Source organism: Thermobia domestica, chromosome 16 (genome assembly GCF_964235325.1).
Source record: "Thermobia domestica chromosome 16, izTheDome1.hap1.1, whole genome shotgun sequence".
NCBI classification, from domain to species: domain Eukaryota; kingdom Metazoa; phylum Arthropoda; class Insecta; order Zygentoma; family Lepismatidae; genus Thermobia; species Thermobia domestica.
The window spans coordinates 32,509,514-32,527,746 of record NC_137469.1 but is presented as its reverse complement, the minus strand read 5'-3'; the positions used below and the strand labels follow the sequence as shown (position 1 = coordinate 32,527,746).

At 37.5% G+C, this 18,233-nt stretch overlaps 1 protein-coding gene across 2 annotated transcripts in view; it reads right to left on the bottom strand.

The window, feature by feature from the left end:
• The window catches only part of Dscam2 (Down syndrome cell adhesion molecule 2), a 558,607-nt gene that overhangs the window by 253,020 nt on the left and 287,354 nt on the right, over positions 1 to 18,233 (bottom strand). For both annotated transcript variants that reach the window (XM_081742257.1, XM_081742256.1), the window contains exon 6: positions 16,103 to 16,247. In XM_081742257.1, the coding sequence (XP_081598383.1) occupies positions 16,103 to 16,247 (145 nt within the window). The remainder of the gene's footprint in view (positions 1 to 16,102; positions 16,248 to 18,233) is intronic.

The window sequence follows — 18,233 nt, the reverse complement described above, 5'->3', positions numbered from 1 at the left end:
ACTCAAATTGGCATTTCGCGGAAGGCGTTTTAGGTCAATCTATCAAACAAAATTCGCTGAAGGAGCCAAAGGCTATTCCGAAAAATGACAATAAAAAGTTGTTTTGATGATTGGGTTAATCGTTTAATACGTGTAATGATTCAAATGGGACGGATTTTGAAGGCGATAAAATAAATATTTATGATTATTTAAATAGATTGTATTTTAGCAATAAATTCCGGATACTTTTTTTTTCTTTTTTTTGACGAAATGTATGCTTGTCTTGCTACACATTTCAACAAAATGCTTCACACACTACAATGCATTTGGGAAAATTTGTTACATTCAGTTTGTGACAGGTACATAGCATTATGGGTAGGGTTGCTACATTTCAAAAATGAAAATCCATGACGCTACTAAATTACGAGAATCTCTGAAATGAAAAGAAGTGTTATATTCCAATTTACTTTCTTCCATTAGATAGAGTTATTCAAGTATTACGTAATCACATTTTCAGTCATTTTAGTAGACTTTCTCCTCCCTAATTAAGGAAAGGTAAGCAGATGATTTATCCCATCCCCACTGGCAAAACTTTTTTTTTTTTTTTTTTTTTTTTAAATTTCAGAATGTGTTATGTTTCGTTGCTTTCAGAGTCTGTTTTAGCTCACTCAAGGTATGATGTTTCCTTTCACACGTTTTGTCTGCGTTGTATCCTTTTTTCAGAACAGTTAATTCATTGGCAATATGTTCTGGCGGCGTTTGCTATTTTCAAATAACTTCTTTCGTTGAATTTTTACTTCATTTCTGTTAAGAGAATAATTATATACCTAATCATATGAAAAAGGCAAACTATAATATTCCCTTCTTTTCTTCTTCGGGACATTTATGCGCCTCGAGAAATATTTTCGGGACGCCGGGACGCAAATCCTCGATTCCGCGACGGTCCCGGATTTTCCCTATTACAAGGAGCCCTATTACAAGCAGGGTTGGGAAACACGGTCTCATTACAAGCGAAGCCTTCATTACTTGCTTCATAAGAGCCTAGCGCATAACAATACAAAATACAGTTGTTGTATGTGTGTTTTATCTTATTTGCTTTCTCTTATTATTTGGAAATTACTGTATATTACAGCCAGTATTTTATCTTTAAAAATTTTTTGAGACCCCAAAAGAGTGGGACCCTAAGCTATAGCTTGTTTAGCTTATACGTAAATCCGACACTGCGTAGAAGTCTTATTTTCTCATCAAGTATTGTATGCAACTCTTCATTATTTGTGTCTAATGATTTCTATAAAGAAAATATCATATTACTCAGTGAAAATGAACCTTTTTCTTTATAATTAGATCATATTTTCAATTAAAATGTAGTGGTGAAACTAAGGAATGTATTATCATCCACTTTCTTTATGGATTACCTCCTTCCCAGTGCTGTTAACCAGAACAAAGAACATAAGTCGCCTATCCGAGTTTGAGTCTTTGACTCGATATTTCACTCTGATGAATGCGGGCTATCAGTTTTGATTATATAAGATAAGTATGATTAACGAGAACAGACGTGCGCTTTCTACGGATTCTTTTGTCACGTAAAATATCCAATATGATTTAAACACTTCGATGTGCTTTTATTAAAATGGGTTCTGATTTCCTTTCAACAAAATATCTCAGGAAAAATGAACTGGATAAATCAAATGTAATATACATTCCGTTAGAGTTCCAGAGAGAAAGAGTGCCAACCATTGAGTTCAGAAAGGCAAAATAAAGTAGCGATAAATGTGTGTGTGTGTGTATTTGGGGAGGGAAGATAATTCATTGTGCTCATTTTATTTGCGACATCTGATAGGACTTTTCTTTCCTTTCCCTTTATAAAAATGGAGAAAAAGTACTTAAGTTACCTCCTTTTGGAAAAATAATTTAAGATTTTTATGAGGTGAGAAGCCAATAGACATTCAGAAGTGTGGACCCTTGTCCCAAGAACAGGGCAGAGGGGAAGAAAAGATCGTCCAAATCCCATATATATAAAGTACGTTGGTAATGGTGGACGTGCGCGAATATTCTATAGAGGGAGCTAGTTGAAGGGGGTTTAGAACGACAGATTAAAGCGGAACCTATGAAGAGAAAAGAGAACTAAATGGGGTGACCGTAAGTTTAGTTTCATTCACGAACCGCCACTGACAACTTGTGCTTCGCTCAACGGGAAACTGTTATACCGAAAATGGTTTAGTCGTATAAAATGAAGAATGATGTCCGTAAAGTAAACGGCGGTAAAGGACCTCTAATATACTTTTGGGAGATATTTCTGCGGATATACACCTTGGAAAGCGCAGGGTAAACTGGTTTTAAAGTTTAACCTGAGAGAGCACCAAAGGTGTTGAGCAAAGTGTAGAGAGGGAGGTTTATATGCGCAGAAAACTTTTTTCGTCTCCTACATTTTATTTTACTTTCTTAAAATTCTTCGCTTCGTCGTCTTGTATCCAGCCACAGCAACGACCTTTTGCTTGATTCAATAAAGTCGAAGTTATACTTTTCCTATCCCCCGCTGGTTAACCTATCCCTTTTTATGAAATAACTTTATATGAGCGAGTTGAGAAATAGTTAAAAAAAATGACGGAAAAAGAAAGAAGTACAACCACAAATGAAAATATATGGGATTTACCCCCCAAAACAAGTTTCCTGTTGTTCCCGAACGTGTCTGGTAACATAAAAGAAAGTTTTCACGCCATTTTCAGTTCTTCTGTTCCCTTTAAAAGCTTTTATTGTTCATAAAGAGTTTCTTCTTCTTCTTCATTTTTTAAATGTCTTCACGAAATATTTCATTTTTCAAAAATCTCATTCATTTGTTCGACTCAGTATAAAAAAGGGAATCAATAAACGACAATATAGAAGAGCATTCCATTCATTATAGGACAAATAGTATGTAGGTCATTGTTAGGGGTGAGTGTGTGACACTATTAGAAGTATGTGTGTCATCATTAAAAGTACGTGTGTCATCAGTGGCGTATTTAGAGGAGGGGGTTTCGGGCTTAAGCCCCCCCCCAAAAAATCTTACTTACTATAGTGAAGTATATGAAATATCTTGCAGAATTTTCATATTTTCAGGCAACCCCCCCGTAAGTTACCAAAGCCCCCCGAAACAAAATGGTAAATACGCCACTATGTGTCATAGTTTGTAAAACAAACAATAGATAACTATCTGCTAGTTATCAATATATTTTTGAAATACCACCATCATAGGTATTTTGACATTATTGGCAGGTCACTTGCTGCAACTGAGAAGCTTCCATACTCCACGGTCTTTTGCTTACCTTTGTTTGTATGTACGATTTTTCTGTTTTGATATCGTACACACATCAATTTTATTATCTTTGACAGGGCCGGATTAAAAAGGCTTAGGGGGGCTATAGCTCCTAGCCTCAAAGTGAATCGTTGCTTCCACTCTGATCAAAATCTGAACTGGCTGTCTAAAAATAATTATGCAAAATATAAGATTAAAATATGACCAAAAATATAAAACATATTCCTTTACCTTTCCTACTGTATTTTCACAGAAATGTGTTACCGATAGACGAAGTCAGCAAGGGCCACATATTTTTTCTGGACTGGGCCTCCAGAAGGGTTAATCCGGCCCTGATCTTTGAACAATTTTTTGGGGGGGGGGGGCGCTAATGCTATTTAAGGGTTTGAAGTTTGATAGTGTGTTTAACAATTCAATTATGTTCAAAAGATGGCTGAGGAAACTTGACTTGAAGAATTAAGGACAATCTCTGCATAGTTTAAAGTTTCAATTTATGCAATGCAAGACATAAAATAAGAAAGAAAATGGAAGACACAAAATATAAAAATCGAAAGATCTCCATCGTTATGCCACTGTCTGCCTATGGTTACTTTTGTGTTGTACGAAGTAGTATCTTGATAAGACATCAATGTGACATCCCGCCCTGGACATCAAGTCTTACACAATAGTGAAATATAACACATACTGTAAGGCAGGACCGTATCCAGGGCAAGTCTAGGGGGGGCAGGCCCCCCTAAATTTTGGCTGCCCCCCTCAAATTTTTACGGTTGGCTTGCAAATTAACTATAATATGGTGATGAACTATAATATGGTTGGATCGGCCCCCCTAATTTCAGCCGCCCTCCTAACTTCAGCCGGCCCCCCAATATTTTTGAGCTGGCTACAGGCTTGCTGTAGGGCAGAAATTTTTTAAAATTTTAATAATAAATAACATGCCTGTCTGTGGCTCTGTCATCAACTTTTCGCATAAAAACGAGTCCCTTAGAGACACCAAATTGTGTGCAAATTATCAAGGGGTGAAAATATATGTAAATTTCTCGCGGTTTCTAAGACAGCCTAGTCTGTTTACAACCCGCCTTACACCTTGTTTATGCGGGATTACATAACTGCAAAGGATAAACAACTGGAAAATGGAATGACATTCTTTTCTCTCTGTTTTTAACCAAATGCTTAATTATTAAGATCATGTAACGACAGACGCTTAAGCTAGTAGTAGTAAAATAATGTGTGACTGTGGGTGACTTTTTAACATAGATCACTTAAAGCCCCCAAATTTTCTACACAGATATACTTCCATCAGATCTAATCGCCTACGAAAGCCTTTTCTCGATTTTTGGGCTCGCGGGATTGGATTCGGGGGAAGGCATGAAAGGTGAGGTTGAATGCTTACAACGAAGAATATTATAGGCGATGAATTGGAGTTTTAATGTCACTTTCAACAGCAAGACTATAAGGGATTCCAACCACATGAATTCCCACCAGGACTCGAACTTGGTTTCCCGTTTCAAAGGCTCGTGCGTTTAACCATATAGCCATGAGGAAACTCCTGATGGATATTAGAGACTAATCCATAGTTTTCGGGGTCGCTCAGAGATGAATAGTCTGGATTTATAAAACTGGCAAAGAACAGATATCCTACAATTTTTGGTTCGTATTGTTTAATTCACAGGCAACCATTAGCTGCAAAAACTTTACCAGGAAACATGAAACAGGCATTATTATTGAGTATTAAAGTTGTTAATTTGGTAAAGTCAAGTTCTCTGAATACTCATCTCTTTGATTCTTTGTGTGACGACCTCAGTGCTGAACATAAAACTTTACTTTTTCATGTGGACTTCGTTGGTTGTCGAAAGGTAATATTGCTGTTTAACCCTTTTAGGATTTCCACTTTTTGAGTTTCACTTAAACAGCTACTGCTTCCTTACTATTTATCGTAGGATTATGGTTCATACCTCGTTTTCTCCAGGATAGATCAGTTTTCAACGATATCATTCTCTTGTCCGTATTATACACCAGAAACAAGAAAATTGAAAAGAACCAGGATATTTTTCGACAACAATTTTTTCAAAATTTTTGTGCCCCTCTGGCCCGGGCCTGGGTTCACGTAGGGATCTGAATTTCTTTTTTTAAAAAATACATTGCTATGTACATAATACGTGTGCAAAATTATGTTCTTGTATCTTGAAAACTGAGTTCGGGAGAAATTTTTGAAAGTCTGAAGGTGACCCAATTTTTCATATATATATATATATATTTCAAAAATGTACTGCGTCATTCCTATTTGACCTAGAGTCATAGCTTAAACATTATTTTCTTCGGTATAAAAAGCCCTTCCCAACGAAACCAATCATATGTCCATATCATACACCTGAACCGAAAAATTAGGGAAAAATCCAGAATTTTTTTTTTGGAAATCCAATCAAAATTTTTTGCTCCTCTGGCCTAGGCTTGGGTAGACATAGGGATCCGAATTGTTTTCTGAAAATACGTTGTTATGTACATAATACGTGTGCAAAATTTCAATGTTGTAACTTGAAAACAAAGGGCAGAAAAATTGTTGAAAGTCTGAATTTAGTCTCTTTCTCTCTCTCTCTCTCTCTCTCTCTCTCTCTCTCTCCCTCTCTCTCTCTCTCTCTCTCTCTCTCTCTCTCTCTCTCTCTCTATATATATATATATATATATATATTTCTTGCGTCATTACTGTTTGGCTTAGAGTCATAGTTCAAACGTTATTTTCTTTAGTATAACAAGTCCTTTCAACGGTATCACTCACATATATGTATCATATAGCTGAACCGGAAAATTTCCTGAAAAAATCACCCCCTCGGAACACTTGCGCCCCTCGTAGCCGGACCCGGTTTCACGTAGGGATCTCGAATAAATTTTCCGCCCAGACCCGTTTGTGCCCCCAGAAAAATTTTTTGGACCTCAAGTGGGTGTTTAGCCAAATGAATTTGCCAGATTGCCTGTTTAGCCAAGAGTTTTCCAGTTACCCAATTTGTTTAGCGAAATGAGATAAGCGGCCGCCGCCTGGGCGACTGTCTGTGAGTTCCACCACACTGATAACAGCTTGCCAGCAGCTCCGGTTTAGGTTAGTGATGGCCACAAAGTTCCGGTTCTGGCAGAACCCGTTCCGAGAGAAACCGATTCTTGGAGATCCGGTTTTCAGAACCGGTTCCAGACCTGGATCCGGAAAACCCGGTTCCGGAACAAGTTCTAAAACCGGGCCCGTTCAGAGCCGAAAATCGGTTCCAATCATCCCTACTTCTTATACGCGGTTTTTCTTTCATGGAAAAGATCCTATGATGGAAACGCCGTCTGAGTGTTTCTACGTCCAATTTTTCATCTTTCCCTCGATTAAATCTACTTCTTGACAATAAAGAGTGTTATTTAAGCATGTGGAGATTTAACATCGGCTCAGACTTACTGTTAGACTCAGTTTACAATTAATTCAAGCGATATTTCCCTGATTTGTGTGAAAATACTGGTAGTGTAAATTAGCAAAAACATCTTTCCATTACCGATGAGGGTTTACTTCCATATGAAATTCAGAAGAAAGCAATTGAATTCAGGTACCAAAGAACTGTTTCAGTCAACGTATTTGGAAGAATTTTGGGTTTTGTTCCCTACATGTTTACCCAAGAGTAACAAAAGAAAGTCTTCAAAAGTTGTTGTTCAGTCGTCGACAACTTACCTCTGTGAATCAAGATTTTCAAATTGTGTACCGGTGCTGGAACCACTGACCTGTGTTAAAATTGTGCCGTATTAACACCGCTATTTTTTGCTGTATACAAACACAAGGGGCATTCAGAAAGTAATACCTCAAGCCCATTACTTGGCCAATAGTACTACATGCATTCTGAGCTGTTTATCATGTAACCGCTAAGATCCACTTGGCTTACCGAAGGACTACAGACCATCCTCAGAAGGACCAGACACCGGCCTGCTCATCTTGTTAGTGTGGGTGAGACTGAATCTTAGTTGCTATTCCCTTGCTCTACCATCTATCCCTTCACGCACCTTAAGCTACCTTTTTCTAATTTGAAACCGTTCTTTTTCTGGACCTGGTTCTTTTTCTCGATTCCAGTCTCCTCCTTGATGGTTCTCTTTGTTATTTACTGTGGCTTCTGTCTTGGATGTCGAATTTGGTTGGCGATTTTTCTTCTTCTTCCCAGACATTTCCCATTCTCCCTGAGCGTTTCCTTCAAGTAACATTGTAACCGCTCGATTAGGGTCATTGTCACAATCATGTAATGCTGTACACACTTCATCCTCTGTTTTCCTTCTGAGGATGGTCTGTAGTCCTTCGGTAAGCCAAGTGGATCTTCGGTGAAGTAGTACTGCAGTTAAGTTACCATCGACTGGTCTCCTCTCAGCAAGTCGACCCGCAACAATGACCAAGCCAAATGACCGGGCTAGAACTGACCAAGATCAAGCTTTCTCAAGTGTATTTGTCTCGACTGTCTCTCTGACGTCATGGAGGAAGCAATGGTACTGACACTCTCTCGATGACATGCACATTCAATTCCCCAAATTGACACAGCCAAAGTACATATCGATGACACAACATAAAGCAGCTATACTTCCTACTAGGCTGCTAACGTTGTCAGAATCACATAGACTAAAACCAGGAAGAGAAAGACTTCCGAGAGTCGAAGTACTTACTACTCATCAACAATATTTCTTTATTGTGTCAATGTTTACCAGGTCGATGGTCGAAGCGAGCATTGATTCGTCGTAGGTGCATGACAATGAGAGTCCAGTAGAAACAAACACATTGAGAAAGCATCTGATCTAAACAAAACTGAATTCCAGTTAACGCGTGTGAGACTGTTTGGTAGGCAAAAGGTAATAGGAAGTTACTACCAGTGTTTATTACATATCATTTACAAATACAAGGACTTCCTTGTAGTAGAGCAGACGTAAGATAATTAATTATTTCCTTGTTGAAAATCTGTCGTCAGCTGATGTCGATATCGGGTGTGAATAACATCTAACAGGCGATGAACTTCCTCTAAACAACACATGTTTGTTTATAATGGATGGATGACAGGTTCCAAACTCCAATAAAGAATATGGTCCTTGGTTCGAGCCATGCAACACTTTTATCATGGGTGAAGGGGAAAAATAGTACTCAGACGAGGAACAGACATAATCGTCTTCAACTACAAAATTAACATGAAATTCTAGAAACGGATTTGTAGTACCAGAAGAGTTTGACGAGGTCACTGTACAAATGCTTCGGAAGGGGTCTTGTCCTTCGCAGCTTGCCTGCCCCTTTCTCATTGGCAGCTGCGGGTCATGTTTTCCGAACTGTTTAACTGTTCTCTCGAATTCGGAGACCCTTCACTGTTACTGCTAGACATCTGTCTAGATCCATCATTTTCTTCTCCTCGGTCATTATTATAACTATTGTTATTGTTGTAGTATCGATTTCCATTATTTCGATATCGATTTCCTCTTCCTCTAAATCGTCGATTTCGATTATTCCCTCGAAACGAGTTCTGATTATAATTATTATTATTATAATTATTATTATTATTATTATTAAAGTTCTGAGAATACTCCGGGTTTCTCTTTTCAGTTTGACAACTACTATCAACCGTTTTATTCTGATTAAAGTTTTGATTAGTTTTGATAACCTTCGCCTGTTTAATAAATGATCTCTTCCTAGAAGGAGGTTCAAACTCGGTACGTGGACCGGTAATCGAAGACAAATTCCCAATCTGAATCATCAGATCGACTAAGTTCTGACTTGGATTAACAGATAATAATCTTACGTCATCGTAAGGTAAGCTTCCCAAAATTAAACCTGAAAGTTCCTGAAAGTTAAGATTTTCGGTAATGTTATAGTACATTTCAACCAAGAACCAAGAAAATTCCAGCAACGAGGAATATTTATTTTTGTCATACTTTAAAGATTGGAGATATCTTTTCTGCATCAGCTCGGTTTTCTTATTACAATACTGACTTTTGAATAACCGGATACAATCATCAAATGAACGGATTTCATGTAGGACAGACTGAATCCAGACTTCAGCTCCATCTCGCAAACAACTTTGAAAAGCTCTAATCTTTTCAAAATCCGAAACGGAATATCTATCTATACAACGTTTGAAATTTCTGAGAAAAGCTCTAGATGCACCAGGACGAATTTCTCCACCAAAAGTAGGAAAATAAGTAAGATCTTTTAATGAGATCTGTTTAGATTCATAATTATATTGCTGACTAGGAATCCTAGACCATATAGGACCATTGTCGAAAGGACTTAAGTTAGACACATTATAGAAAGGTGTAGAACACTGACTCAAAGGATTGATTGGATTACTAATGGAACTACCCCAACTGGGTTGACTGAATGATGAATATTTCGGAGTCGAGTGACTCGAATTCCAATTAGACATAGTATAGACTGGAGAACTACTATTGCCAAAGACAGGCACGGTATTTCCACCAATACTTGCAAAAGTGTCTAAATTAAACGGGGACTTCATCGTCGGAACACTAGGGATTGGTTTAGAAAACCAAGAAGTATTAGTTGCTGTAGTAGCGCCATTAAATAATATTCCATCCGAATGTGAAGTCGGCTGATCACTATACTCATACTTAATCTTTTCAGCAGACGTCCTATCTTTTCTGACATCTGTGAAACAAACTCTCTTAGGAGCAACACTATCGTCTCCCCCTTCAGTCTCAATATTTATTTCTTTCGAAACCGGAAACTTCGCTCTAGCTTCTTTAATTTCCTTCTGAGGCTGCTCATAACGAAGCTCGAGTTTTTGTTGCAAGACAGAGACTCTTTTAGTTAAGCTTCTCTGTTCATCACAAACCGATTCGAGAATAGTGGCAGTAGTTTCATAGCCTTCTTTAATCGAAGTTATCTCCTTGCTATTAGTATCAACTAATTCAGGCAAATTTCGCAATTCACCTTGTAATTCTTCCGCTTTTTGATTTACTTTCAAGAGGTCACTCTCGACAATTTGCAGTCGAGCCTCTTGTTCCAATTGAGATCCAGTTACCACATTTATTTGTTCACGTAGTTTGTTCGATTCCTCAACTATTTCTTTGTGTACTTCTAATTTGACTTCGTTAATTTTCTCAGCTAAGATCAAAATTTCATCATGCTGCCTATCAAACTTCTCATTTTGTTTTTGTAACTCTGCCGAACTTTTCTTGTAAGAACGCAAATAAACGCATTTCCATTGAACTCTCTGATCCACCAATAGGGGACGAGGTAACTACTGGGAATTTTAGAACATCTTGTTCTTCATTTTGGTTGGACTTAACCAAGCCACCATTTTCAAAAGATTTTTCGATTTTCCCATTTCCATTTGAGGGTTGGCAACCCTGACAAATCCATTGGTACGAATCCCGACTTATTAATTCAAACATACTATCGGATTCTTTTATCCCGACACAACGGAAGTGATACCATCGGGTACACTTTTCACACATTACTGAATCTTCCCGTTCAGCAGTTTCTGATGTTACAGACTTAAAACTTTGATTACAGCACGCGTATTCTCTATCAGAATCGGAGCTAGCAACACTGCCCCCAACTGAAATTCGCTCAGACTTTGACATATTAACGAGTACACAACAACACTATCACAAAATATATCACACAATATATATATATATCAATACAATAGAATACTTCCCTTGGGAGAAACCAACACCAGTAACCCCACCAGTGCACGTCACCGAACAGTCTGCCTCACTCTCATTTTCTTTCTCTTCTCTCTCTGTTTTTTTTCACTCTCCTTCCATCCACAATCCTACCATCAGAAAAATCCTGGCTGGGTCGCCAAAAATTGTAACGACCGCTACAATCTAAAAGCCTAGTTCAAGGGAAGTTTAATTATTGCCAATACGTAACGACCTCCTCCCTTGAACTCACCTTCTTGATCCCTGATTCGAAGTCCTAGCAACCTCGAAAGGAATCGAGAAGGGAATCTATCGCGCAACGGAAAGATAATAAAACGAAAACGAAAAAAAATGAAGAACCAGAAACTTACCTCCGGTGGATGCAGATTAGAAGAGAGAGTAATAGCTCCATTCAACTCCTTTAACAAAGTTTAACTTAAATATGTAGGTATATATGAATATTTTACCTTAGTTATATTAAGTGCGTTAGAAAAAAAATCATTTTCATATACGATTTATTAACAATGCTTCAACTCAACTGGTGTGGTAGTTAACCACACTACTACAATTAACGTAAGATGCCCATATAGTTATTATAGTACCAAGCATCGTGAAGAGGAAAAAAAACTTCAAAAGAATACATTTAGATTTCTGTCTGTCAATCTCATATCCAATTTGTTTACAATATTAACCATTATCAGATTTTCATTGTTCATCATCCATGACAGAACAGTCAACAAACCAATAGTTGAAGTAAATTGTACTGTAGGTGTTAGAAACCGTTACCTGACACTTCGTCACACCACATAAGAGAAACAACTGTATTGCCGTCACACAAAGTTACATAACATTTAAGGACTTCATATCACTCATCATAGGTACGACATAATAACAGAACAGAGTGATTCTCGCCTGCGCGAGCATCAGCTGAAAGAAGTGTTACCGCTTCCGGTTCAGTTCAGGTGCCGAAATCACAATTAATAAAGGAACGGAGGTAATATTTACTGACATCCCCGTTATGCAGCTCTAACCATGGGCGCACTTTACTACCTATTATAATGTCATAAAATTTATACGAAGTCAAATATAGTACACCTGACGTCTTAATCACCACTTCAGCATAATCGAACTCCTGTTCACACATTTCGCATAACTTAATATGCCGTAGAAACTCAAATAATAAAGTGTACAGCCGAACATCCACTGGGCAGACACAGCAACTAAAGACTCGGACGATTAGTAATAGTGTTCCCTTACGGGCGAACAAGGTGGACGGATAGTATGGACAGTAGACGGTAGATAGATAATGGACAAGATAGTATATAACACTTCGTAGAGAACAGTTGGATGAGACTTTGTATATCTATATATCAGCTAGACAAATATTGAACGAATGGACGATAGATACGTATGTTCTTATGGACAGACAGTTAACTAACAGATAGCGATTGGACTCGACATAGCTTGGAATGTCCACAACTTTGGAACGTGAAAACACTACTGAGAACAGCATCTGTATCTTGGCAACCTTACTACTATAAACATCTAAACCAATATACCAAGAAACACTGATAAATACTGTCAATATATATATTTATTATACTCAAATTTACTCAACTGGAGCCCTAATAGAAAATGTCTACGTGCACTTATAATACGTTTAACCCAATACTTGATGAACTTCACAGCAGAGAGAGAGAGAGAGAGAGAGAGAGAGAGAGATTTACGCTACTTACGACTTACATAATGAGAGAGCTGGCTAAGACTATTCGGGGCCGCGCACAGGCTAGTCCCCTATGGGAGGAGGTTTCCCCCATAGGACTCTTTACTCGGACATCGTGTCGTGTATAAGATATACCTGTAAGCCATACATTTTAGTACACAAGTGTTAATTTATATTTCTGAAGAACTCAATTCTAATAAACAACTGCAGATTTTAATTTTTAACTCTGATAAACCACTGTAGCGAATACAAAGAAGGAATAGTTTCATTCAGTAGGTTCGTGTCCCAGAATAATTTAACCGAACTAAATATATATCCGTTGACGTTTTGTAGTTCTGGTTTTACTACTAAAGTTTTCAATAAAACAAGGTTAAGTTCACTTTACTCCGACGTTCCCATGCAAAGCAGTCGTTGTAGAAAGACTTAAAGTTAGTCACATTACCTGAAACGCTGCTACCAGAAGAAGAAATGACTAAATTTCACAACATGTCACCTCTCACAAAAGAATCACCATGTGTTCATTAGGCCTTCCCCTTTCGTATCCGAATTATTCACTTTTCGTCCACAATTTAGAAAGAAGTTAGGGAGGATAACATTCTCTCTATAATTTCACTACTTGGAGCGTATTATTATGTAGAGTAAAACGATAAACTCACTCTCAGTCCATCACAAAATACAATTTCTTCTAACAGAAGAAAGAAAATTACGACGCCAACCTTGTTCGTCTTGAGGTGAAGTACACAGTATATATAAAGACAGTCATTTCACCGCTTAGCTTCTCTCTCATTCTCTCTGTTGAAAATTTCGGTGAAATTTTTATTACAGCTTTATTAAACAAAATAAAGATAATTCGCATAAAATATAGACATTCATGAACAAAATATTTATATTAAGAAAGAATACTACAACTTTATTTCGCACTATAAATCAACATTAAAGACTAGCCTCATTCCGTAACGCTCCTATGCTTGTCTATTCTCCTACTATGGACGACTCAATAGAAGAAGAAGAAGAACATTAATAACAAACTCAAGAGCAGATTACTAAGAGAATCAACGTCTAAACACAACAAAGTCTGCATTTCAACGCAATGTTTGCGAAAGAATAATAAATGTAAGGATACTTTAAATTGCCCTATTAAAAAATTACAATAATAATATGAGTAATATGATTCGAAATTCACATTGAGCCTATTAACTTGTCTGTAACAAACAAGGTATGTTTCAGTTCTCACCGAGCCTTGGAAAAGAAAAAAAATTCTATTTTTTTCTTTTCAATTTGTGACTCGACACTTAAAGAAATGAAGACCGAACAAACGATATACATATAATAATAAACAATATTTATTTAAACTAAATCTTAATTAGGATAGTTAGATAATAATTCCCTACGCTTATCTGGAGAACAATCAAATATCTTTAAGTTTTGAAAGTTTTGAGTACCTACAGACTCACCAGACAAGTTATGCAGCACTGCACAATTCTTTAGGAGTTTATGAACCAAAAAGGGCCCAATAAAACAATTAAGATACTTAGAAGTTTCTTTCTTAACAGCTGAAGAAAGATAGTGTGTTTTAACCATCACTAAATCTCCTTCTTTCAATTTTACTTCTCTTCCAGTTCGCTTCATTTTCTGACACTCTTTCTTAGGGTTACATATAGAAGTTACTATATGCTTCCGGGCTTCTGATTCCTCTTGTAGTTCAGGAGGCCACGGGAATGATCGCTTAAATGCTTCTGTAGCAGAATACGAGAGGAATAACTCCGCAGGAGTTTTCCCAGTACTACTGCAAATGGAATGATTCAGAAGCTATTGAGCCATTTTATTGGCTTAAATTGCCCTATTAAAAAATTACAATAATAATATGAGTAATATGATTCGAAATTCACATTGAGCCTATTAACTTGTCTGTAACAAACAAGGTATGTTACAATCATTAAAACATTGATGTTTAAGCTATAGAATGTCACTTGTTTCATCTTCCTATCTGTTCTCATTTCAGAGTAATGGAGCAATTCATGGCATCCAGTGGTGCCGTCCAGTTGAAACAGCGGGTTGTTGTTGAATTTGACTGCGGAAGGTTGTGTGTCCAGGAACATTCATCACCGTGTGAATGTCTACAGAGAATCAATTGATGAAGTACCTTCACGTCCTATCCTCCGCCAAAAAAGAAAAACAAAAAAAACAAAGTTGTCCCGTCTGCTGGCAAAGTGTTGTTGACCCTCTTCTAGGCTTGGGATGGTGTCGCGCGTACTGAATTTCTACGAAATGGTCAGACAGTAAACTCAGATCGCAACGTTGCCACCCTAAAGCGAATGAGGGCCAGATTGCAACGCACTCGCAAAGATAAACAGCAATTTTGCACCACGACAATGCTCATCCGCACACTCAGGAAGCACTGCAGCGCCTGAGGTTCACGGATATTCTATCTCATTCTGCAGGATAATTCGCCCTGCGACTATTGGCTCTTCCTCATACCTCAGAATCACCTTAAGAGGCCTCATCCCGGCGAAATTAATATACCGCTAATTTTACAGTAATTAAGTGATATCTTCAAATAGATAAAAGATAATCGAAATGTGGAACAAGAGCGCCCTAAACAATATCATTTTGCATGAGATACCGTTATCACGACTCACTTCTCTGCTTTCGATTTCGAGCCATTTTGAAAATCGGCATTTATTTTCGCGTTTCTAGACGGCTGAAAACGGAAAGCCACTTAGTGACTTGTGATAACGGTACTTCACGCAAAATAATATTGTCTAGGGCGCTCTTGTTCCATATTTCAATTATCTTTTATCTATTTGAAGATATCTCATAATTACTGTAAAATTAGCGGTATTTTAATTTCGCCGGGATGTGGCCTCTTAAGGGCCAACGGTACTGTTGTGACGCGAAGATGGAAGCAGTAGTTCGACAATGGTGTCGCCAGAAGCCACCACAATTCTTCGCCGACGCCATGAAACACCTTGTTTCGCGTTGGCGCAAGTGCGTTGCCCGTAATAGGGAGTATGTTGAAAAATGATGCCACCATTTGTAGGTGACATTACAAGCTTTCCACTAATATCTGTATTGGTACTATCTGTGAAACACAAATAAGGGTATCACCTTGGAGGCATTATTTCCTGAATCACCCTCGTAAATAAGAATAAAATCCCCAAAAGTTGAGCCAAAAATTACAGAACAAAACAAAACCCTCTCCTGTTAAATTTCAAATTTTGTTACCAGAACCATTATCCCAATCAACAGTTCAATTATAGAGTTATTAAATTATATAGATAGTGAACAAGCTCCGATACAGAAATAAGTATGCTTTGCGTTGATTCACTGACCACATGCCGCTCAATTTGAGCGAATTTCATGTCTCTGATCCTAGCGTTTCAGTTGTAGACTAACTCAAGAATAATAATAATAATAATAATAATAATAATAATAATAATAATAATAAAACTAAATCTTACCGTTCAACGTGAGGCAGTGGAAATCCGTCTAATGTCCATGTGATGTATGGCGGAGGGTTCCCTGCAGCACTACATTTTAAAGACACTGCTGGACCCGGTTGTAATGTCTGTTCGATGAAACTGTACAGCAGGGTTGGCGGTGCGTCTGTCAAGAAGAAAATAGAGAAAATTAATTTATGAATCTTTAATGAAATGTTACAGAATAGATGGTAGTAATAACTTTAAATTGAATCACAACGATAAGTCTGAACGACTAATTATAATCGGTAGCGTGATAGACTATTTTATTTCTAAATTTACGTATTTTATAACGAATTTTTAATAATACAAGGTATCTCCACAATCTTCAACCGATTTTAAAGTATTGTAACTTAAAAACGGGTAATAGCATGTAAAAGAAACAACTATAGTTGGGAATAGGGAAAGGTCACATTCATATGTATATTACATTCATACACACATACACATATCATACAATTACAAATTGCTGTATTCGCGTTCGGAAAACAATACAAACTTGTTATAAAACGTTAAATAAATTGTAATTATATGAAGTTTTTATGTTCGATGTGGCCTCCTCTGCCCACACTACGTACGTAAAGTCGATAGTTAGACTATTTCAATACCATGAAAACTGACGGGAGTTGACAGATGGTTGCTTAACAAACTCTCGATTGTAACAACTCAACGATTATGAAATTATACTAGTGTGTGTCTGGCGTCCTGCAGGGCAATATTAATAACTTTAGTATACACAATTTTAACAGTAACATTCACAAATAGAAACAAGAGGAAATTATCTTGTCAACGATGCCTTGGAATACAAACCTAATCTATTATATAACTCTGTTCAAGTTTAAAAACAAGTTTTTGACTTTAAAGTAATACAAACTTGATTAATCCGTTCCTGGGCTCCACGAACTCGAATTATTTTAACAGTAAGTATACTAGATTTTAAATTAAAATATTACCAAATAATACTTGTGTTGCGGGGTGTCAATGCGGGGACCCGCTTCCTGGGTTCTGGAATGCGATATCTAGCAACGCTAGCAACTTGGTTCCTAAACTTGGCCTGTTTGTGTTGGATCAGCTGAAGGATGCAATAAGGACTTCGTCTGCTTCTATTTGGAGTAATTGAGCACTTCTGTGTGACTTTGGTCTGTATGATGTCAGAGGGACAGGCGGATCAAAAGCAATTGAGAGAGCATTATCTTAGTCATTTGCGATCTGGTCATTCTGCCGATGGTCATTTGTCGTTCGTCTTGGATATTTGGAAATTTGGTCGGCCACTAGCAATTTTGGTAGTCGCCTAACTTTTCGACACACACACAGACTTCGACAACGACGTTTTGTTTCAGCCAGAGGAAGGATCATGGAACAACAAATTCGGTGAGACTATTCTTAAATTAAATTGCTATTGCCACCTCTACCAGCATACCAATTGTTAAACTTACTCTTTATTTGAATTATGCATTTTATTTAACAAAAACTCCCATCTTTTAGTGAGTGTGTGGAACGTTGCTCTTGAATAAGAATAATCTTATTAGCCCATGGCAAACAGTAAGTTGTTATTATATATTTTTTTTTAAAAAAGTAAGACAAAACAGGGACAAAGTCATTAAGTTAGCAGAGAAAATCAAACAGAATGCTTTCACTTCAACTTCTGATAATGACCTGAACGATAAAGCGAAGGGAAAACATATGGAAAAAACACACACAAAGTACGTGTGTATGGCCTTTCGGCTTCCAAAGCAGCTTTCATATTCCCGAAGCGAACAATAAAAATTCAATCATGTTCAGGTCCAGGGATTTAATATGTCAAGGGAGGTGATCAACTTAGTCCCAATGTTCCTCAAAGCTCACCGCAACAGTTCCATGTGTAAATGGGCACATTATTATCCTGGCATATGGCATTATTCCCAGAAAATGATATCTGGATCATACATAGTCAAATAAAATGGAGACATAATAAGAGGCAGTGACGCGGTCGGTAAGCATTAGCACAGGACCTACTGAAAACCAGGACATTAAGACCCACAGAATTACAGAGCCGTCGAAATGTTTTTCGGATGGGCGGAGATTTTTCCGTTCGTACGTTTCTTTAGCAATCCGTAACCCGATCCCGTATGTT